Source organism: Eurypyga helias, unplaced genomic scaffold (assembly GCF_000690775.1).
Source record: "Eurypyga helias isolate BGI_N326 unplaced genomic scaffold, ASM69077v1 scaffold216, whole genome shotgun sequence".
Lineage (NCBI taxonomy): Eukaryota > Metazoa > Chordata > Aves > Eurypygiformes > Eurypygidae > Eurypyga > Eurypyga helias.
Window position 1 is genome coordinate 61,152 of NW_010258305.1, and position 24,789 is coordinate 85,940.

At 39.5% G+C, this 24,789-nt stretch overlaps 1 protein-coding gene across 1 annotated transcript in view; it reads right to left on the reverse strand.

The window, feature by feature from the left end:
• Window positions 1-18,931, reverse strand: part of EHBP1 (EH domain binding protein 1) — a gene marked incomplete at its 3' end in the record, with an annotated part of 75,531 nt that extends 56,600 nt beyond the window's left edge. Inside the window, exons 1-5 of the mRNA XM_010154270.1 lie at window positions 18,862-18,931; window positions 18,194-18,380; window positions 17,477-17,525; window positions 10,662-11,576; window positions 8,602-8,745 (exon numbers count right to left, since the gene is read on the reverse strand). Coding sequence (XP_010152572.1) covers window positions 8,602-8,745; window positions 10,662-11,576; window positions 17,477-17,525; window positions 18,194-18,380; window positions 18,862-18,931 — 1,365 coding nt within the window. The remainder of the gene's footprint in view (window positions 1-8,601; window positions 8,746-10,661; window positions 11,577-17,476; window positions 17,526-18,193; window positions 18,381-18,861) is intronic.
• Between the last annotated feature and the right edge of the window lie 5,858 nt (window positions 18,932-24,789).

Here is a 24,789-nt window from a genome sequence, read left to right on the forward strand (position 1 = left end):
GTAAATAAGATACAGCTTATGAAAACAACAGCAAGGAAATTCAGCTGAGAGTCTCAAGCATTTATATCTGAAGCTCAATCTGCGTAACATTTGTCTTGCATTATCAAAGGTTACACTTTATTCATAAAATCCTTTCTGGTATAAAACTGACAGTGCATACTAATTCTTCTTAGAAATGAGTTTACTTTCACTAATTGATTTATTTTCCCAGCTACTGCAGGGACTTGTCTAAAGCAGTATTTTTGTACAGTGAAATATCACTTCATAGTAAGAATGTGCTTAAACAGATGAAAGATGAAGTCAAAAGATGTAGAACCTTCTTGGAAAGTTACAGATTATTTTTATTTTTCATGTATTGAGTAATGTGAAATAAAACAACTTGTTTGTTCTTGCCATCAAGGAAATGAGATCAGGCTATCTCAACCTTAGCATGTCATTATAAAAAAGTAAATGTCAGTTCAGTTGTGGTTTTGAAGTGTTCAGTCAGCAGGTCTAACCTTCATTTAAAGAAAGTTATATTGTTAAAACAGCTATAAAACTTGAAATGCTCATGAAATGTAAATATATACCGCATAGTCTTATCAGTTTAAACCATATTTAACCACTTTATAGTGGCATACAGACAAGACATATAAATGAACAACAGGGAATAAGTTACCAAAGCTCAGGGATTAACAAAATAATGTTCAATCTTTTTACCAATTAGGTGGTAACTGCTTCTTTGTAATCTCAGGAAGATCTAGTGACCATATCTAAATCTGGTCACAATTATCAGCATGACAGACTAGTCTTTTTTCAATCAATATTTTCCAATTAATATTAAAAGACCAAGGTTGCCATCTGAAAAGTCCTACACCTCAATAAATTCATGTTAGATGTTTAATTAATAAAGATCAGCTTTTCTCTCTTAAAAAAAAAAAACCAAACAAAAAAACCCAACAAAACAACGAAAAAACCCCAAGATGGGAATAACTTGAGAGTGTTTCCTTAAATGAATTAATGTTACCACCTCACAGACATTTACTTTCCAGCTGAGAAGACTACCGAAAAAAAAGCCAAGTCCACTGATGAGCTAGATGCCTGTTCTAATGCAACAGAAATAGGGATTCTGGTTTTATGTAAAAATAAAAATTACTGAATAAAGCCATCCAGTACTCATTTTCAAGAACCTGTTGGAATATTTGGAGGAAAGAATACTTGCAATGTGAACTTGAGTTTAAGGCATCTTTCAAGCAAATTAAAATATCCTATTTTTTGGTCTGCTGCGAATCTGCATTCTGTACCACTTCTGGTCATGTTGACTAGAGTTTACTTTACCAGAGTCACATATTAGAGCAGGACAGTTAGGAGTTTATTAGCTCAGAGGGGCAGCAGATTATTGCCAGCCATGATCAATAAATGTGACCATTTATTAAGGCTTTTTTCTGAGCATTTAAAATAATGTTTTCTTTTTATTTTATTGCAGCTAGCATATCCCGTATCTGTGCAAATTTATGCAATCAAAATTAAAGTAAGAGTATATAAATCCATCTCCTTTCAGATTTTGTCACTTTCTGAAGCTTTTCCAAAAACAATTCCATTTCCACTAGTCCACTGTGGGTGCAAAAAAAGTCACTATTTTGCACTCAAATATTTATGAAAATGAAAAGTAATGGGCAAACCAGATTGATACCTGAAGTAGAAAGAGCTTATTAAATATAAATTAGATACAGCTGCAACAAGTCCTTTGAGCAAGGGAGTAAGAAAAAGCAATATTCTGAGCAGAAAGAAACAATCTCATGGCATAGCCCGATCCTGCTGTCCTCCACACACCGACAGTGTTTGCATGTTTGGAGGGAACAGCTTTCTGGTGGGGTATTTCGTACCTGCAAATTCCACTACAAAAGCTGAATATAGTTCCCACTGCTCTTTGAGCCTAATTTGGGCAGCTATAGCTGTCATTCAACTTGAATAAATTTGAAATAAAGGTAGCAGAGATAAGTAAAACCGAATCTTTCGCTGTACAGAAAGCAGGCTAGCGACAATCACAGCAGCAGCGTCGGGGTTGCTCTCTCGAAACACTCCTGAAGTTTAGATTAAGTTGGTTTTAAATACTTATTGTGTAAATGGTGTCCCTCACAATTTTTAGTTTAGTCAACCTCAAAATGCTGCTGTAAAGAAAGAAATACTATTTTCCTATTTCACAAGAGGCGAAAGACAAGAGTGATTCCCTCGGGGTATCACGCTACTGAACTCCTGCCCCCCAGAATCTCTTCTAGATGATAAATATGCAAAATTGTTGGCCAAACTCAGGAGGGGCCCAGTTCTCACCCAAATTCACCAAGGAGGAATCCTTAGTTCAAGTAAACCCCAAATAACTTCAGGAACAATCTGTGCCCGGCGTTAGGAAGAAAAACACATCCTTTGCCAGATGCGCATTATTTTTCATGAATTCCACGCTATACGGCGCTCTCTGCTAAGGCTAACTACCTTGCAAAAACAAGTTACAAGAATTTGATACCCGATTTAGGAGATGCCAGAAATAAAACTACTGAACATAATCTCCATTTTCATCCTGCTCTTTATCCCTTAGAACAGAGCCTTGCTGTGGCACCACCTTTTACTTTCACTATCCCCTGGATGTTCAGCCCAGATTGGAGTTCTGCTCGGTGGTGTTCAATACTTTGGTTTATTTTCACTGTTCAATATGTAGCATCATCCTTTACCCCACAGTATTCAAACCTTGCTCTGTAGACGGAATTATTAACTTCTTCAAGGGCTTTTCTACAGTGCTCATCACGACGGTATTTAAGTGCCTCAAAAGCATTAATCACATTCCCTTCTCACAACACCTCGTGGTGGTGTTATTAACCTGTTCTTCAGATGAGAACTGAGATGGAGAGATCCAGCTAAAAGGATCTAACACCGGGTGCTTGCTCTGGGAAGCCTATTACCTGGGGTTTTTTTCAGTATACTAAGCTTTATGCAGCCCTTTATGTCTCTCAGGCACAGCTCCAATTGATTTCCCCAGCAAACCTGGATGCTCAACACATCTGCAAATCAAACCTCCGCCTCAAATGGCAATCCGGAAAGGAAGGATACACAATTAATGACCACTTAGAGGAAGTTTGGTTCAAAAGACTTAGCAGTACTGATCAAGAACTCTGAGGCAAAGGCAGTATTACATTTAATTCTTTCAAGCACCTTAACTGTGACCTCATCTTTTCACTCCTTGCAATCCCTGCTTCGTTTGCCACACACCTTCCAATTTCTGCACCAAAAGGATGGAGGTCCTCCGGACAAACAGCCTTCTACATCACCTCAATCCTCTGAGCTAAATGAGTCACAATTGCTTTGGGGAAAATAGTATGTGATCACATAATTAAAGACTGCATCATAATGCATATACACAAAGGAGGTTAATTAAAGTTGCCTGTGCATTTCTTAACTCCTAATTCCATTCTCTGTAATCACACTGATTCCATAACCATAGCCATTTGAGTTTACAGAGTAAACGACAGCTGCAGTAAATTTCCATTCTTTATGTGGACCAGTCATTAAAGGAGAATAAACAAACCTTTTGCCACCAGCCTCTGCAGAAATCTGTTGGCAGCAGAGTTACGCTGAGATTCAAGGATTATGGATTCCATTCCACATTCCGTGAGTCAGGGTTCTCTGCTGGAAAGACCTTTTAGCCCCGTGACTCCTGAATATCTCCCACTCGTCGTGGTCCCCTCTAGCCTGCCACTTCGCTAGGTAGGTTGCACAGACCAGCTCCAGTCTCCTCGCCTTTCCAACATCTCATTCCAGCCAAGCCACCGCCGCTAACAACCATGGCTACAGGCTGATATTTTACAGCATCTGGTGGCAGCAGATATGTCCACTCTATCCCTGTGATATTCATCATGAGAAAAGGTGAGTTAAATAAAAAGGAGTAAGCTAATAAAAAGACTCTCCTGGTTAAAAGGTAAGTGATTACAGCTGCTATACCAGATTGGAAATGACAGAAGCACCTCGTAAAAGAGTCCCTACATGCACACCTACAGCCAGAAAGCGAGCAGAAAGACTGAGCTGTTTGTAAATCTACCATAGAGAAAGGGATCCATGTGGGGATCAGTAACTCTGTTCACAGAGCTCTTAAGCTAATTCTTCCAGTCTCCAAAAGGCGGCATCAATTTTAAGGACATACCTATGATCCTCCCAAACCATAAGCACATTTTCAAGGAGGTTCTGATCAATGCGGTCTCTTCTTAGACTTCAAATACCTGCCTACAGGCTTACAGGTACATACCTGCATACAGCCTGGCATACATACAGCTTGCAGATTGAAGAGTTCTGAGAAACACTAAATGAGCAGATCTAACAGTGAAAAAAATTATCCCACGCCACAAGAAGGGAAGAAATGGGAGAAAAGGGGCTAATATGATGCCAACAGAGGAAGCCAGCAGAGAATCACAGGACTAAATCAGGTGGATTGAATAAAGGTGGAAGGTGATGGGGCAGAAGGCACAGAGGGGAGATGTCTAAGGGAAGAAAGAGTAAAGAGAACGAGTATTAAGAAAAAAAAGTCAAAAGGAGAAGGGGAGCTGAAATGGTCAGGGCAGAGAGAGCTGAAATAAGTCTCGGAGAGAGGAAAGAACAAGACACAAACTAAAGAGGGGGAAGAGAATAACAGCTTGGGATGCAATGAGCAATAATGTGATTCAGAGGAAAATAGGATTGAGTTAACAGGTATATGAGCAAATTCAGTGCCTTAATCTGTTGATCCCAGAACTTCATCAATTTCTGAGTTAAAAAGAAAAAAAAAGTAAAACAAGTGAGAATAGTGATACGGGCCTAACCCCAAAGCAAACGTGAGAAGATGAAAGTACACTGCAGCAAGAAAGAAAACTCAAGAAAGAGGGGTAAACAGCCAAGGGAAAATAGCCAGTACTTTATGAGAGGCCAGTTAGTGGTCAATAAAGACAACAGAAAGATAAGAAAGAAGAAAAAAAAAAAAAAGAAAGAAAAGCAAGCCCAGAATACACGGCTACTGAAAAACATAACACAGTATTGGCTCCACCAGGGGAAGGGTCAGGGTCAGGCTGAAGAAGGTCTGAGGTATTTGCTCTATGCTTAGAGGAGAAACAGGAACACTTCCCCTCTCCCCCCACCCAAAAAAAGGACTCTTACCAAAACAAATGAGGTGAGCACATACCAGGTAACCTGTATTAACAACCTATGGAACATGGATTTGGAAATTTCCTCTCTTTTGTTGACTTTAAGCAGCAGTACAACCACATGCACTGTATATTGTTCTCACTTGTTTACAAAGAAAACAGCAATTCACAGTTGTCCTATGACAAACGTAAAGTGGCCCAGCAAGGCTGAGGAGACAAGATTCTCAGAAGTATTTAATGACCCTGCAGGCTTACCTGGGCTGACTGATTTGCTGAGCACGCTCTGAAAGACAGGGTGGCTTACATGAAGGTATCCAAAAAGGTGCAATTGCCAACTTCAAAAGTTACTTTTGAAAGTACTGTTACTGGACTCTCTCTTTAAAGTTTTCGTATTTAAAATTAGATCTTCCTGTTTTAAACTATTTTCTTTTGATTCCCTCCCAACCCATCCCAAAAATGAGCCTAGTCAATTCTCACTGCTAAGTGCTGATTCTCATTATCGTACCTCTCACGCAGAGCACACCAGTACACATCACCACACACTGACACACACAACACTGCTTTGAGTCAACCGCCCTATTAATCCTGATGACCAGAAAACACGGAATAGAAATAAGGCTGCACTACTTTCTAATAATCAAATAAGCAATGACCTGTAGTAAACTGGCCTAACTACATCAAATGGAAATCTCATCTCTATGAAGAACACATATGTTAAAGAAAAAGAGAAATCAATGTATTTTATCCTCTATCTACGTATGTTGATGCATACATACATCCTCATTCAGAAGATACACATGTATGTCTATTCATATAACCTATGTGTAACATATGCGTATGTTATACACAGCTTCATATAGAATATTATATATTAACTTTAAATAATAAATGAATTATGAATGCTATACCAGCTTCCATTAAATACACCCCTCTTTCCCAGATGCAGTAAGAGAATGTTGAGCTTGGGAAGTCAAGCACTTCGAAGTTAGAAAATGTCCAAATTACACTAGCTGTACAACCTTGCATTGGTTCTCATGGCATAACCACCCATACTTCTTTTTCCTACAGGATACTTACCTTTTTCAGTGGCCATGACTGACAGTGTTCAGTGAATGAACAACTGTCCGATACCTCACTTTACCCTCATCATTCACCATCTGCCCTAAACCTGTTGAAAACATACTTAAACTTTTCTCTGAACACAGAATTATTAATTTTTTCCAGAGCATTTCTTTGGCACTCTTCACTATCCAAGTGTTTCCCAATTACACCCCACAACACCCTTCTGAGCTGAGGAGCTTTTGTTATTCTTATGTTACAGTCAACTCAAGTCAAGACTGTCCATCACCTGTTTGCTCGGTGCACCCAGGATTTCAGGGGGGCCAGGACCCTCTGTGAACCTGGCTACAGCTGGCTGCATTCAAAGCTTCCAGAAATGGGTCCCCCTTGGGGACCAATCAACCCCCCTCTTGGGTTAGAAATCAGAAATCAAGGAATCTGCCACCTTGAGTATGTTGGGTTTAAGGTACCTTCCCAACATTGTAAAGAGCTTCTGATGGAGGCAGCAAGAAACTTTGGCTCCACAGAGTGGCCCTAAAAGACTGCCCTTCCCTTTCCTTCTAATTAATTTTTCAGCTTCTGTAATAAAGGAAATAATGTCCCACGGGTAATCTGGCTGTCTGAACTCCATAATCCTGACTCTCACCATGAAAACTCTGTCACCACCTCCTATCCTTCAGCTGGTTTTCATGGCCTAAACACAGTCTTCATTTTTGTCTAACTTAACATTGCCATCCTCCTCCTTGCCATCTGCCCTGGGCATCCCTTCTCTGCGTGCCAGTGGGGTTGCTCCTCTTCCCCCTATTTGGATTTCATCAGAACGAGTTTGAGTCTAAAAGAGAAAGTTTTGCTTTCCAATATGCATCAGAATGGACCCTGATCCTTAGGGCAGGAAAGGTAAAAGCAGCTCTTGCTGTGCTGTCTCCGTACAGACAATTTTTACTGACAGCAACTTTTCTGAACTTCAAGGCTCTCTGACAAGATTGTGCTGTTAGCACAACTTTGATTGTTTTGAACAGATTTATCAAGGGGATGGAACCTTCTCCCCAAAAGACATTTTTTAACATGCATAAACATGATGCTTTATCCAATCTAATAAAGATAAACAGTTGAACAGGGTTTTCTTGAATTAAAAAAAAAATACGCTGAAGTAGAGAGGAGACAGGGAAAATTTCAGCTCAAACAATGAAATACTAGTGAAGTCGTAAAACCTTTGAAAATAAAGCTTGTAATAAAAAATGTTAGAAGACTTTAATTACAGTTGTTCCTGCCTGAGTAGTTGATATAGTATTCCTCCTCTAATGCTGCTTGCTTTATGAAAAAACAACTTAAAAAAATCCAAGGTGAAATTTATACAAAAACATACTTATCTAGGAAAAACCTAAATTCAAATTAATAAGAAAATGCGTATCTATCACTATGTTATCATGATACAAATAAGACTTGTCTACATAGATGAATATATTTTGAGGAATATATGAATATAAATTTGAAGGAAAAAAGCATCAGTTTGGGGTGACTAATTGTTAAGAAAAAATAAGTACAGCATGGATTCAAGACAGTTAAGAGAATGAAATGAGACATGTAAATCACTGTCTTCATTTTTTGACTGTATGATCCCATTTATGTAAAAAGCAGAATCTGCCCCTCAGGATCAGGCTCTGAAAGATGCCAATCTGTACAAATTCAAGGCTTTCTCTGTGTCGTCATTATTTTGCAGTTACATTTACATTCTCAGTTGCCAGTACAGTCTTTAATGTGCGACAGTCAAAATCACAAAACCCGCATTGCAAAGGTTTGCATAAAAATTAATTAGCTTTCATCTCCAGGGAGTATGCATCCTTCCAGGTCAGCACAGAGGCCACTGGAGACACAACCATGGCTGCTTCAACACTGGAGCTCATTCCCCAGCTCCACTTTTCCATCTCACCAGCATAATCAACTTTGGTGATAAAAAGGAATTGTTCCATCAGCTCTTTTACAAGACTGTTAGAAGCGGCCTCATTCACCGCAGCAACACTTAGGAAGCAGCAAGCAGTTGACATCACAAGCTCAGGGAATGCATTCACATTAAGTGGAAAAAGAGAAGTAATCAAAAATAGCATAAATTATTCCACTGTCATTTAACAAGTAACTTTTGTGTTTCGTCCCATTAGAAACCGCAGTGTTAAAGAACGCGGTCCCAGACCTCTGCGTTCAGTGAAGTCTAAGGCATCTTCCTGTTGGGCATAACGGCAGGAGAAACAGTCACCAGAAGTGAACTAATGGTACACGAGACACCAGAACACCAGGAGATTCAGCCATGGAAGAGAAATATTCTGCAGGGACATGTCCTCCACAAAAGCATATGCACATACAATCGATTTTAACTACGCAAACTGCCATACTGGCCAACGTTTCTTACATCATTCAGCTGCTTATTGCGGGCTGGGACGATCGTATTGGTTAGTTGCTTATTCCCTGCCTTTAAAGCTGCATCTCTTCTTGCTTGCTCAAGCAGAACTCTTGCTCGTTCTTTAAGTTCTTCCTGTCTTGACAACATTCGTTGCTTAAAAATAAAGAAATATAATTAACAGCAATGCAGCCTCAGGCTACTTAACATTTAAACAGTAGTTAATAGCCAAAAGCCTTCCTATACAATAAAAGTCAGGAGTCACATGGATTACAGCTTCATGAGGTGACAGAGTATTCTACAGAAATGAAAACTAAAGATGATCAAAATGTAAAATTAAAAAAACCTCACAGGCCTTTATAATGAAAATAAGTGCTCTCTCCCCTCCCCTTAAAACTTAATTTTTATCAAGACTTAATGCCTTTAAACTGCCACTGTGGAAAAAAAATAATTGGCTTAATGGAAGCTATGTGTTTACTTATTTACTTTAATATGTATGCAAATATAATTCTTCACTGGCTACTTCAATGGGTACCAGTCATCTATAACTTGAACTGAACACAAAGAGGCAGGGTACAAGGCAAAAAACCTTGCAAAAATATCTGTGTCTACCTCATTTCCCAATATCCACAAGCAAGTCCACTCTTCATACACATGACAGATTATAGAAATAACAGATTATAGAAATAACAGAAGGGAGGCTTCTGCATAGGCAATATTAGCAGCTCTCATACATATATAGTCCCAAGTGCTGACTTCTTAGGCAAGGTGAACTGCGAAAACTCTGGTAAAATGCATGACTAGGCCTTTGCGCAAGGGAGAGCTGGGACAGATGTTGTACGTTGAGCTCCTGCAACAACCATGTGGAAATGGACGTGGCTGATTCTAACCATCGATTGTTCAAGGTTGAGACTCAAATTTCAGATTTTATTACCTTGTGCAAATGCACAGATTAACAACACAGAACCATCTTTAAAGCCATCTCTTCCTTTTCTTGGCCTACTACACTTTGCACATGAAAATCCTCATAGAGAAGATATCCCGTCTCATCCTCTTCTGTTATTCCATATGGGCCAAATTGTTCCTTTCTCATCCAGTATGCAAAGATGATGATGAAGAGGAACTTCATGAGACTTCACTAACTATAGGAAAGGAGTTAGCTGGCCACGGAACTAATATTTGGCCCTTATCACCCATCCAGACTGCTTCTCTTGCAATAAGATGAATCCTTACAGCGCTTCTAACTGAATCCAGTTAGAAGATTTGAAGCAACCCACACTACGGAAAGACTTGGTACATTCTTATCAGAGCTAATGGCACAAAGCTGAACAAAGCCAAAACTCAAGAAAGCTCTTCACAGGGGTAAAATTATAAGCACACTTTGGCTTTTTTGTCAACAAGGCTCATAAAATTTTTTACATATTCTTTTATGATTCTATGCTACTAATATCCAGCATTTATACAATATTCAACTTTCATCCTCACAACAAATCTGCAAGGTAGGTGGGCATATCCTTTTTATCTTTCTAGAAAGGAAAACGATAGGTAGGTAAAATGCTCAAGGCCCCTCAATGAACAGCAAAACTTAATATTCTGGATTTTCTGCCTCACTATTGTGGCCTATGTTCACGAGGCCATGTGGTTTCTCAGATAAGATTTCAAAATATGTTTGGTATATTTTAAGGTATTCAAAACTTTACATTTTTAAAGATGGATCAATGAATTGTTAAGTCTTTTTCCAATTTTTGCTTCAGCATGCAATACTCAGAAGAAAGGTGGCAAAAGCCTTAAAACCATCTTTTGTGACCTGGTTGAGAATATGTTACTTCCTTTAATTGGAGAGGGATTAGAAAGATGAACAGTAGCACAGTTCCTATATATAGTTTTTCATGTAATGGCTCTTTTTCAGCATGACCTATTTCAGTCAAAGTTTTTATTGCACAACAATAAAAATACACCACCCACCTTGCCATTCATACTGAAGATACGGTGTAAATTACAAACACGCAGAAAGAACTTGAACAGCGTCTCCATCCTGATTCACAGGCATACAGAAAGTTTAAGTTTCTTACCTGGGCTGGTTTCGCAGTTTGATCTGCATGATTTAAAGCCGTTCTGGCATCACCGTCAGAATCAGATTCTGTTTGCCTCAGACAAGCATGCGGTTTCTTTGCAAGATCTGTATCCTTATTATAGGAAAATCCAAGCTTAGAAGTAGGAGATAAACTCAGCTTTGTTACAGGTGAACCAGGATCTGCTCTTGTGCTCTCTGTAGATCCCACAGGTCCCAGCTTTTCTTGCTCTGAGAAACCAATGGTGCTATCTGAACTCTGGCGTCTCTTACTGTCATTATCTTCACCAGCAACTGTGGGAGACACATCCTCTTTTTGATCACCGACATGTGCCAAGTCACTCAAGTCTAAAGGGTCAGCTATCAGCAGTTTCTTCTTTCCCAACGTAGGCTGTGCTTGTGTTGTGTCTGTACTGCTACACTTCCCAGCGTCTTCAGATGCAGAAGTCCTTCCGGAGCTCTGCTGGGATTTCTGTGGATCTGTGTCACTTCGAGTCCTGCGAGAAGAAGGGGAAGCTGTGCTCGGGCTTAAATGGTCATCGGGAGTCTGATGCTCGCTCTCAGATTCACCAACACCACTGTCATTTACAAATACGGAGTCGTCCTGAGAAGCAAAGTCTGCCAAACCACTGTCTGGCGGATGCAGGTCAGACTCTCGGTTCAGGTCGTTCAGCTCTGCGTAGAATTTTTCCTGGTCGACAGAACTGTTGGTGTCCGTTTCATAATTACCCACTTTATATGTGCTTTTACTACTGTTCTCCTCTATTTGAACCACATTTAATTCCTGGCCACAGAAATGTGCCCTTATTTGATAGAGATAGGTCATAACAGTCAGTTTGTCAGGTATCGCTAATAAAACCATGTCAGAAGGTTCCAGCAATCGCGATATTCCTAAACTGGCAAACCCATCGTATGCCTTTAAAAAAAGACAAAATAAAGATTACCACGCAGCCGTTTCTTACATATCATAACATTTCAAGAATGCAAGTGGAAGCAGCAGTCAAAATAAGCAAGCCTAAAACATCTCCAGTATTACACGAACAGTACTTATTATTCTTCTGGCTTCATTACAATAGTTGCTATATTTTGTTGCACAATCCAACACCCAACTCACAGATTTTCCCTGCTGGCTTCTAGATATCTGCCAGGCTGTTTTTATAGCAGTGCAAATCGAGAGAACATGACCAGTAAAGACACTCAAATGGCACTGTTTTAAATACTTTTTAACACACCTCAATACCGTATTATACTAATATCTTTGGTTACTCAAAATGATGCCACTTTCATGAGTAAAAAGCTGTTCATGAAACTGCAACTTAAAAGTCCTTCATGTTTGCACAAAGAAAACCTACCAGTATCTTAAATGGTTCTCAAACAAATAACAGGAAATGAGGGGGAAAAAAAAGTGTAAGAGTTGGACCAGAAAAAAAGCAACTAAGGATGGCTTTTTAAGATAAGGAACAAAGATACAAGGAACACGAGAGTAATCCAGCCTGGGCTTTATCACTGGTGATCAACCTTCTCCCTTCTACTCATGTAATTGCAGTGATTTGTGTTGATGAAAAACAATGTCCAGATAGCCAAACAGAACATCACCACAGATTGCTTGATACAAGACGTAAGTCACATTAATCCAGCAAACAAATGTGTTTTAAAAACATTTGTGGATGCTAAATTTAGAAGAGAGAAAGTGAATTTCGTTCTCACTTTCCTTTCTGAAAGCTGAACAGGTTGCAAGCCTCCCACCTGGGAGGCCACAATGTCTTCTTTCTGCTAGCCCTTTAAACGAGTGGGCTTGCTGCATCAGGTTTTTCTAGTTTTGAAGAATTAAAGCCATTTCTCAATTTACAATTAATTATTACTATCCTGGATTAACCTTGGAAGGCAATATTGTGTTTCAAGGAAGCCTTAAACAAGGCCTCCTGTTAGTGCCGATGTACTCGGTTACAGCACTCGGACTTTTCCTCACCTCTTCTGAAGGGGCCTAAAATATTCACGGTTGTTCTTATACTATCTTGAACAAAAACGGATGTTGAATTTAAGACATGGACCGGTCCTTTTGCAAGGAAACAGTAACACATCTTGCTGCCTTCAGCTCTACCCGGGTGTTTAACCTCTTAGTTTTCACACTAGTACAGGTTCAGTGGTGAGTTGGAACGTGGGGCTGGCTGTGTTACTTACTCTGAGAAAGAGGCTCTCCCATTTCCCTTTCAATGTGCTGGAGACATTCCCTACTTGAGAGTCAAATAGTTTTCATTTCAGCCGCTTTTCAAACTCTGGGAGCTGTAATTTATCTTCCTGAAATTTTGTATGCTTCCCCTCATGCTCAGGTATAACTTGCCAAAGCATTTTTGGTGAAGGGAGTTTTATATCTCTATAACAAATGATTCAGAGAGTTCACCTAGACATAGAAATTATCGGAATAATTGACTTCTAAGCCTTTCTGGCTCTCCCTGTGCAAACTGATTTGGCCTAAAATCACTGCTGGTCTTTGTGGGGTATAATTTTTTTGGAAAGTTTGTTATGGGAGATTGTTACGCCATTTACAGAAGCAGAGCTGTGCTTAGATGTAGGAGTAGCAGCAGGAAACATCGATGTTGTATTTGCCAATACAAAGATGGAGCAGAATAGCAGAAAAATGATAGGTGGGAAGGAATGGGAAGAACTTAGATGGTGGAAGAGGGACAGCTGTCATTTACCTGGTCTTAGGACACAGAGCTGGAGGAGCAGGATCAGGCTGGATATGGAGGAGAGAGAGGTGGAACCAAACAGGCCTGAGGAGCAGGGAGAAAGGAGAGCAGGGCAGGGATTTGGGTGGGCAGTCTAAGCCATGGCAGGGAGCGGGAATGATGAGTGCTCGTACTCTCCCAGAAAACAGGCTGGGTATAAAAGCACAGCCAGCCAGCTGTGTTGTCCTACAGACCAAAGGTAACACCACCAGGATTTGTTGTTAAATTAAGTGGGTCAGTGCTGATTCAGTGGCATAAATAACCTGTTGGCCCACACCAAAGATAGTGGGAGTTACCATGTGAAGAATGAAAGGACCTCAGGATGGGCTTAACAGTCCACAGCAGCCAAAGCCCACAGACATGACCTGAACTCTTTTATACTCTTACTCATATGCTAATAAATCTAAACCCTATGAATATCTCCCAGGGCCTGTAAAATGAAAGTGTGGACAGTGTTTCAGAGTTGTTAGGAAAGCCACTTGCTTAGAACAGGTAGTACTATGACAGGGGGATTGAATTTGGAATGACTGATGTTCTTGATACGTCTGCAATCGTTTCTTACTGTCTGCTCAGTTCCTGTGGTGATGCTGGGGACTGAACACTTTTCCACCAATGCCAGATACTTATTTCCCATCCCCTCTCCTTCTCATTTTGGACGATAACACATTCTTGCTTCTCTGCTTTTAAAGTACAGTAGGTATCTGGACTGGCACGTGCACGTTTCAGAGTCGTTAGTTCTATAAATAGTAACTGTACGTTCTGTACGTGTCCAGGTAGCAGTATGTGATGGGTTCTCCTTCACTGTTAGAAAAGCTGGGACCTTCTTGATATTCCAGTATATTTATAAATGCCTGGTGTTTCTAACTAATTTGTAACATGATCCTGAAAGATTACAGTTTCCAAGTCATGTTTAACAGAGGCATATAACTCAGCCTTGATTTTGCAAAGGTTTATATGCATGTTTAACTATGCTTCTACATGATCCTACCGAGGTCAACGAGCAACTCCTACATGCACAGTTAAATATGTGCTTATGATTTTGTGGAATCAAATGATAGATGGAAGCATGAATGCCTGTTATAAAAATATGGCTGCCAGCTTAAAAGGAAGGAATCTTTTCCATTTTGACTCAATGCTACCCCTGTAATTCTGAATTCCTGTGTTTGAATATATATTCTAAAAGATTCCTTCCGTGTGAAATGGCCTATTTTGTCAAGACAATCAAGTTCAAATATATTCAGAAATTCAGTAGAAATGGTCAAAAACCAGAAAAAAAGAAAAAAATAAGGCATCACAAAAATTGAAAGTTCCAATCAAATATTCAGAAGATATATTGCTATTTTCACACAATAATCCCTCAAATGAAACGAGCTTCTCTCAACAATAAAGTAATTAAAAACATAAGTTCATTATTAGAATCATACTGTTGTGTGCTTCCACTTCTTGTTCTTTGATCCTCTCCAAGTTCCAGCCAAGTGTAGTTTAGTAGCTTACATTTTTAAAGTGCAGGACATGTTATTAGCAATATGAAAAATTTCTACTCTTGATAAGGGACTATACTGCCAGTATACTGCCATCTAAATACATTTTTCATTATTCTTCACCAATAATCAAATGGACGTAGTAAATAAAATTAGTTGATTAACATTATTGGGAAGGTTATACGGATAGTTAAATATATACAACACGTAAGTAGAACCAGAACTCTTCGGATCGGCCGGGAAGGGATCCCTGCAATGTTTTTAATTTTCTGAAAGATAATCCTTGTTTCTCTTTTGTTCCTCAGAAAAATCTGAATTTGCAATGAGCCCGATGCACCACAAATATATATGAATTCCGACTGATGCTAATGTAATCTGGAGTAGTGTTTGGGTTTGTTTTGGTTTTTAGAGATATAATTATCTTGTGGAAATTAAAACATGTACACACACACAGAGGTATATCCAGGACACTAAACCTATTTACCTACCTCCCGATGAAGGGTTTTTTTTTCTTTGTTAATTTACTGACAAGGTGATTGACAAACATCAACTGGGATCTGTCAGCGCCAGCACCACAGGCAGTATTCCAACCATTTCCCAACTATGTAACACGCTGACGTACCGGCCAAGATCAGGTATCACAGACGACCCTTTTTTATTCAGCATCAGTGGCAGCACCATTTGGCCCATGACTGGTGCGCGTTGTAGAGAAACTCCGATGATGTGCTTTTTGTAACAGTGCCTTTCAGTGTGTAACCATACACAGCAGTTTCACTGAAACCGTTTTCCATTAAGATTTCTTCTTTTTTTAATTAAAATACAAACAACATCACGCACCTCTAGAAGATACACTCTTACGGGTTAACCTATAATCTACGGTCACAGCTACATCTTACCTCCTTTCCTAAGGGGGAGGGGGGGGAGAGAGAGATGCTTCAAGACAAAGAAAATTGCCCTATTCAGCCATAGATGTTATTTTAATTGGTTAGGAGGAATCATTGTTAAATGTGTTACATATCTGCATGGATTTTACAGGCACTCATTGTTACCGCATTCACTCCAACCAGGGCACATGGGGTTATCAGGCAGAACTGTGTGAGACCAGGAAATAAATCTGCAGGAAGCAACTGAGATACTCAATGTAGCTGTCAGGCAAAGGCTTGCAAAGTGATGAAAGAAAAAAACTGCACAATAACAATTATTACTTCTTCAATCCTGGGAACTATATCCTGTTAGAGAGTCGTGCTAAAATGTTCACCGTTTGCCATCACAGTTTCATAAAGAAAAGTTGACTGATTGTACCACTACCATTTTTAATTAATAATCTGTGCTTTCTTTTTTTTTTTTTAATAATCCACCTTAATTAGCCCGGATGCTCAATGAAATTTGAAGTACAAAAGTATATGGCCACAGAAAACACTGATAAGCCACTTAGGTCATCATAAGACCCCATATTATTAAGAAAAAAATATCATTAGCCAAATCACTCATTAGATAACAGCAGCTCAGAGATATTTTATTATGTATAATACTTAAGTACTATTTTAAAGACAAGTAACCCCCTGGCTAACACCTAAGTGTGCAGGCACATTAAAATATAATTACCCTAAATGCAAATGAATTTTAAGACAGCACTTTCAGACATTCTACATGTCTACAATATTCTTCTTATATTTGTTATATAACTTTGAACATAATTACTTCATTCAAAGTATCTTCTGACACCTTCATCCCAACTCCATTTAGTGTTTTTTTTAGAGTGGTATAAAAATAAAATCACAGCACTGAGTAGGCAGCTACTTAAAAATAATTTTCAGATGATCTTTAGGAACAAGTTCATTATCAGTGACTTGCATGAAAATTGTCATTTCTAAACATGTCCCTGGGGCCCATCTGGTGCTTGTAACATGCCTAAAACAGTGAGCAGAAATAAGAAGTCTTCTGGTGATTCCCAAATGAGTTCCTCCTTTTTCCAGAGAAACTTTTTACATCTTTGCATCACGAAGGTAGAAAGAGTTGCTTAAAACAGCTGCTCAGCACAATGCTATAAACGATTTTGCTATTGTTTCAGTTTATTTGCAAAGTACTGTCTCAACACTTTTTATCCTAAACTATCCATTTGGCATACATCACTCAGCTGGTGCACTATAAAAGCAGGTGTAAAATCTCATCTTAAAAACATAAAAATCACCAACACAGCGACACCCACGCCCAGAGCCCCATTAAAACAGAAAGGGAAGTTTGTTGTGTACGACAATCCAAGAGCGCTGACGTTTATTCATTCTTTTAATTATGTGGCTGATTGGAAAAATCAGGCGTGATCACAGAAAGCTGGCCAGCCCTTTCCTCTGCTTGCACAGTTAATGTAGGCCATAGAAATATTAAACTCTAATGCCAACCTTGCACTTCTTGTGAATGTTAAAGACCATGACAAACTAGAGTCAATAATGCATCCGATTTGAACTGCAGGAGGTTGAATACCTTCTGTGAGGCGCAGTTACGGCCTTACAAAACAACCACACTTTCCCAAAATTAATAAAAGCCTGCAGTGAAGCCAAAATTGAAGCTATGTCTTTTTTTTTTTTTTTCCCCCTGGCAGTTCTTACCTTTTTGTTGTTCTCTTTAATATCTTGAGGATTCAGGGACTTGTAGTCACTGAGGGGGAAAATGGCACAGTGGGTATGTACAGTATTCGATAAAAGCAGCAGTTTTAAAACAAACTGAATCTAAAAATTTGATATACAATAATATCAGGCAGTAACCAGCAATTTCACAGCAATTCAATCAACAAAACTAATAGTGTGGAAAATTAGAGGAATAGATAGATAGATAGATAGATAGATAGATAGATAGATAGATAGATAGATAAACAAACACCGATTACACATTTCATAGCCTGAAGCTTTCCATCTAAAAAGAAGTTAAGGCAGGGACTAGAGGCTGGCCTTGACAACCAAATTTACCAAGAGGTAATCCGTCCCTGTCAGCGTACAAAGAGCTACAGGCTTATTCCTCTCACCTCATTTCAACACCAGCACAATTATTATAATCATCTTGTAGTCAGTTCTTTGTATTAGATTAGGAAGAAGAAAAACAAATCACAGAAAGGGGAGAAACAATTGTTTACACAACAAGGGAGAGCAAAGAGATCATAAAGTTTGAGCATTCATAAATCTGTTTTCATAGAAAGGACGCTTCCCTGCTTAAAAGAAAAGGGTCAAGACACTTCAACACCTGAAATGAACAGGGATTTGATTTTTACATGAACTTAAATGTTACATATTTTTAGGAGCATTAGCTTACATAGACAGTATACAACTTACATTAGGTCTGGTCTAAAGCGATGTAATATTGCACAAAAGGATAAACCATTTCTCCACGATGTAGTAAAATTGGTGATTTTCACTCCCCTATAGTTTTTTGTAACTTCTTTGCACCACACAAGCAGTGACTGACTAGCATTTGGCTTTCTCCCCAAAACAGGACTTGGTATCGGGCTTGGCTGGAAAAAAAAAAAAAGATAAAAGAATTTAATGGAAGATGAGAATTAAAATTGATTCACCTAACTAGATGATCTGTATCCTTTGATGTGAGTTTAGGTCCTTCACAGCTGTCAGTTTACAATGACTGTAACTTGCAAAAGACACAAATCACAAGTTATTATCTCCACTTGTCGCCCTTGGCACTTGTCTCCAAAGGATGTAGATATACAGGATTCCAGATCTACATAGGAGAACAGGCCAAGAATTGTACCAGTGGAAACATTGTGCTGAAGTACTTAAGGCACAGTCCTGCACAGCCCATGATACACACCCTTGAAAAGACTTCCCAAAATGCAGCCATGGCAAAGCATCCCCACAAGCCCTTTGGCTTTCAGCGGAGGTAACACCGCAACTGGGTAACGAAGCCAGGCACACCACGGGCAGAGTTGACCACCACTTGCAATCTGCCGCTGCGGCGCGGGCATCCAACCGCTGCGCCCGTGACGTACAATTAAGGCATTCACCTCCCATAGGCGCCAGCGTATATTTTTCAGCTTCATTCTTCCCGTTGGAGCACATGATTACATAAAGGTAATTAAGGCACGAAGTTTATTTTCAGCTACTTCCAACCATCCCCAAAGAGCTTCCTCTTCCAGGTTTTAGTTTTTTCTACACGGAAAAGGAATTTTGGCCATAAATCATTGTCAGAGGATGGTTTCTAACAACGATCATTATTTAGTAATGACCGTTTCCCAAAATGGTATTCTGACACTTTTATTAATATTTTTGTCAACGCAAACCAAAAATTAGAAGGGAATGAAATATTTCAGGCATCTGCCAGGCTGTCCGCTGTTTCTCAGATTCAGCAGAGAACTGTCCGATTGCAGCTGACATTTTCAAGAAATACACACTCCTTTCACCAGAAAAACATTGCCACCTAAAACCTTCTTAGATGCAATTAAACAAGACAGAATTTGACAGATGTAAATCCCAAGTCTGAATTACAGGTAAAGAACTGAGCCCGCTTATGTTTTCAATGTAATATAATTAAAACCATATACACGCCTCAAACGTGCTCTTTGTGCACCTTATAGCTAGAGAGTTCCCAAATTAAGACAAATCCAGAGCAGGTAGTTTACTGTATCACAGCCACCTAAACTTCACAAGTAAATCCTTTTGGCCACATTACCTCTTTGTGAAAGACCAACGATGCCCCCACTTGACTAAACTATGTCAGTGCTAAGCAATTAGCTGCTAGCTACCGACTTATGTTTTCACTGTTTCTGGGGAAGAAAACGTACACAACCAGGCAAGTAATTTTTATTTTACCCTGACAGTCAGCCCTAAAAAGTTATAAACACACCTACCTCCTCATCAGATAGAAGCACTGCCAACTCATTTAGAAAGTGCAAAACTTACACTGTGCCGAGACTTTATTACAATATTGGATCATACATATAAAATAGCTTGTTAAAATGTATTTGCGATGTTTTTAAATCCTGTCAATGATTCAAATCAGCATGACCAAATCCGTTACTGATGAGACCAATATCTATAAATACACTGAATTAGCATCTTAACAGGGATGTACAAAATAGGGAAGAAAACCAGCAATACATGATAAAATTTCTTCACTATGCATCAGATTTTAATCAAAGAAACAAATATTGCTTAGGAGCTGCTGGATGGGATGAGTTACATCACTCCAAGTTCAGTGATGTAACTAAGATCAGGTTTTTCCTCTTGTTTTGTTTTTTTTTTACAACTTGAAGTAACTAACCACTGACCCCAAATTTAAGTTACTACATTACTTAAAATACATTTGTTATCTAAATTATATATATAGAAATAACACTGCTGGGAGGAAATAATTAAAATAGCACTTTCAAGATGCGGAAAAATGATATTTTAAGGAATTTTTAAAGCACACTACTATTTCTTCAAACCATAGAGCACTACTTACCAGATATATTGTCAACTATGAAGTCTTAACTCTTGCTGCTGAAAGTCTTTACAGAAACGTTCCAGTCACCACCTAAATACTTTCTGGTTAACTCTGAAATGGCCTTAGGCCGTACTACCATTCAAATGCCTCAATTACACATGTAACAAACTGAAGATGTAACTGATTTTAAAACTAGGTTTTACAAAAGGACATCCAAAGCTATTATATTGATACATTTCGGAGAATTTTGCATTTTATTGACAAATTACAGATTTTTTAAATGTAGCTCATAATTCCTTGAATACTTAAGATGGAGGGTTTTTTTTCCCCATGTTTGTCCTTCCATTTTTTTAGATTTTAGTAAAGTATTTTATCCAGAATAGGCAAGATTTAGGATGTGCATAATGTATTTACAAAGTTTTCTCTTTTTGAGCTGATAAAGCAGAAGTTATATACAGCTTTCTTTCCAGACTTAGTAATCCAACTTTTCTGGGTAAGGTGAAGTTAATATCAGGATGTTATGCTCTCCTTCACCACCTCAGCCAAAGCTTTCGTTATTTAACCTATGATAAAAGCGTCCAACTTGAGACACACAGGAGATCTACGCATAATGGTAGAATTGTGCGTGAGCACTTGCCATCCTCTCAGAAAGGTTTACAAATGTTAGCTTTGATTTTTGTGTGTGCAGCATCATTATTAAAAACATTTTCTTTCGATACCCGTCGGTTATACGTTAGTTACAGGTTCACTGCAAACACAATTACTACCGAGTGCCTATTTCTAGCTCTACAAGATTCATAGGAACTCATCAAACGAAGCAAAAATGTAATTATTTTTTTCTTATGTAAATCTTCTAAGCACTGCCTGCACAATTCTTCTAAACCACATGGCAGTCATGTCTTAGCTTTTTGAGTTCAGAAGTCAAAATCCCTGAGAACTTATTTGGAAACAGCACTAAAAGGCACTAGATATCCACAACAGATTGCCAGATCTGCTCGCTGATCAACAGGTTACTGAATCTAAGCAACTGATTTTGATCCAGCTGCGGATTAACTGCACAGCAAGCGCAGAGGTACCAGAGCTGGTCCCTCACACGCCAACTCAGATCTAGATGCAGCATCATGTGGGTGGATTTATCAGCTGGAGTCAGCACTAGCTTCAGGATAGCTTTGTTTCGCAGTCAACAGAAGCACTTAAGTATTGGTATTCTTTTACATGTTCGGGAAGCTTAACTAATATCTTCTATTGCGTATGCATTTTTCCTCTTGGGAGATTATTCCATCAGACCATAACTCTACATTAAGAAGAGGGTACCAGCTTTAAATAGAATGCTGCATCCCCACATTTCAACATGGGTTGAGCTGCACCTCTGACACACACAGGCCAACGCTCCGGAGAAGAAAATCAAGGCAGGGGAACACGGGGCTAAGAACCAAGCCCTCATACCAGACACAGAGAGCAGCCACGATAAAGATGACAGGGACTCTGCCTGAGCAACTCTCCAGAGCTTGTTGACAGTTTGCACGGGCGTAGTGGAGTTTAAAGAGAGCAAGAGGCAGTGTTAAAGTCTGGAAAAAAAAGATGCTGAGTGGAGTAAGAAAAAAACCTTACATAACAGCTGTGGTAATCTGGGAGCAAGACTTACGTGGTTTGAGTTTTATATTAACAAACACAACTCCCCAAAGAGGAAAGGAGTTGAGAGAATGACCTAGGAATGATAATTAACTGCAGGAGGCAAGGAAGCTGAGATTGAGATAGGGCTGAAAGAACAGGGAAGACCTACAAACAATCAACAAAGTTCTGTTCCTCAAGAAGCAAGTACAGGCAACAGTCCCTTACTTATCCGACCAAGCAAAATAAAAGGGATTGTCCCTTACCCCTATCGAAACTACAGTGCTTTCTAGGTTCACTGAAAATTGTGAAACCATTAAAATGCAAGACAAGGTAATTGAAAGTAACACACAACTTGGTAAGACAAGATGTGCAGCTTGTGGCTGGATGCAGAAGAAGTTTGGAAAACTGAACTGAGTGGTCTGAAAAATGTTATAAAGGTGCAATATAAACAAGACACCCAAATCCATTTCAGTCAAATAGATAACTTTGTATTACCGAGATGATTCTCTAGAATTTTATTTTTTTAAACGACACAGGGCTCTACCCATAGGAACTGCTTAGCTTAGGGGTATTCTAAATTGAATATGGCTCATTTAATAGAATTTATGCCTTTGGCAAGGTCTGTATGTGTCCAACGTACATTCAGTTTTGTTTATTTTGGGTTGTGGAACAGTCCAGGCATAAGGCAAAAGCTGATTTTTAGCTCATAACAGGACCAAAATAGAATATGAAATACAGTCTGCAAAGAGAATAAAACTGCTTTCTGTTTAATTCCAAAGATGGAAAAATCATCCTTATGACCCAGTTGTGCTGAGATAGTCTTTATTTAGGCTAGTTAGTTATTTTTTAAGTAGCAGGTCACCATAACATTCTGATGACTTCAGTGACACAACGAAATACTAGTGGCATTTTGCTTCTGATAAGGGAAGTGTACGCTTGTATTAGAAAATACACATTTCACAGAAAGAAATGTTAGGAATTCTGCTACCCTATTACTCTGATACAAAAACTTATCAGTTCAAGAGTACATGCTTTACTTCATTGTTCTCTATTTGCATGGCATGGTGAGGAGGAAGGTGGAATCCTTGGAACACGCCTCAAGTTCAAGTAGGTGAATTTGTTTCATTCTAAGGGGTTTTTGGTTCTGTGTTACATATATTGGCTGGAAAGAGCTTTTCCAAACTATGCCTGGGAAAAGGAAGGAAAGAGGCTGAAGTATGTACATGCCACCTAAAATGCCAGGATATAGAACAAATATAACCTTCTAGAAAACAAGAATGAGAAGAAAACGCCGTCTTGGATATTGTACTGTCCTCCTCTGCAGTTTTCCAAACCACTCCATTTGCAAAAGGCACCCATTTGCTTGCAGCACTGTGGAGATGAGTGACATGCTGGGGAACGGAACAATTTCTTTAAAGGTTTAATCCACCCTGATTTGCTTCTGAAAATAATTGGGGGGTAAGGGTTAGTGCTTTCAGTATGTTTCATTTTAGTGGTTGGAGGTTTACACACTGACTATGTGGTCCCACGTCATACAGTGGATAATGCTGTGTTTAACCGAACACTTTGGACTCAAAGGAGAACTAATGAAGACGCACACACACCACAACACCCCATAACTGTATTCCCTTAGACAGCCACAGCTTCCTACTGTTTGCCACTCTCCCTTGCCGACTCACGTCTAAACTCAGACAGCTTGTGCTGTACATGGCTGAATCGTATCCACAATGGTCCTCCTTCAACACGGACCTCACTTCTGGTCCCAGCCTGTAAGGTTTAGCAAGTCCCTCGTGTCCGAGTTAGTTTCACCCGTGTAACTTTTACTCGTCCAGCGCCGCAAACAAACACGATGATGGTGAGTTGTATTCCGATCATCGCTACCGGCTTCTTCTCACACTGTGCCCATCTCACCGCTCAGGGCAAAAAGCTGTTGCTCCTTATTTATCACCCTTAACTTACAGTGTAGCACACAGCTTTACTTAAGCAGTATGATGCAGATGCTGCATCGAACATAGCATTTCATCTCGCGTCTGATCTCTGGCATGATAGCCATTCACACAGCACCAGGGCCCTCTGTGATGAGTGAATGAACATCTTGACACGATAAAGAGATTTGCAAGTGGTATTTTACAAATGGGGAAACAGTCTGAATTAAACAAATTGCCGATGTCAGTAAAGTGCATCGACTATCACAAGAACTCAAAGATGCTACTCGATGCGATTCTGGTGTGCACGTCCACAGCATCCCACCAAAGCAACCCTCCCGACTCCAGGGGCAGGTGACAGCGCTCAGAATAACCAAAACCCAACGTCCAGACTTAGACATTAAGATAAAGTCCAAGACCCAACCGTCGCAAAGACAGAGACGCGTCGTTCATAGCCTCAAACGCTGCTCTGGGTGGTTTGCTCGGTGGCACACACCAGGCCTATGTCACGAGCTCTCTCCAGGCTCTCTGTGGCATTCACCCCGCGTAACAAAGGGACTGTGCTCCGTTAAACCCCTTCCAACACCAACAAAAAAATAAAATGGCAGCAATGCAGACAGCTGCCTTGTCTCTGAGAGGGTCTGATTACTTTTGCTCCAAGCACCGAGGAAGCGGTCCGGCAGAAAATCATGGCACATAGTCATACAATTAAAATGCGTACATGTACACAACCTACAGGCATATAGTGCACAAAGATGGGAGAGGCTACAGTTACACAGGATACCTTAAATCTGGCAATTCATAACTGCCAGGTACTTCATTTTGTAATTACCTGGTAGCCTCCTTTTGGCTTTTACTTTGTCTAGTAATGAAGTAACTTTTTCTTAGCATAATCTTTTAGGGTTTTGGTTTGGTTTTCATTGCTGGGGATTAAAGGGATAAAAACCCCCAAG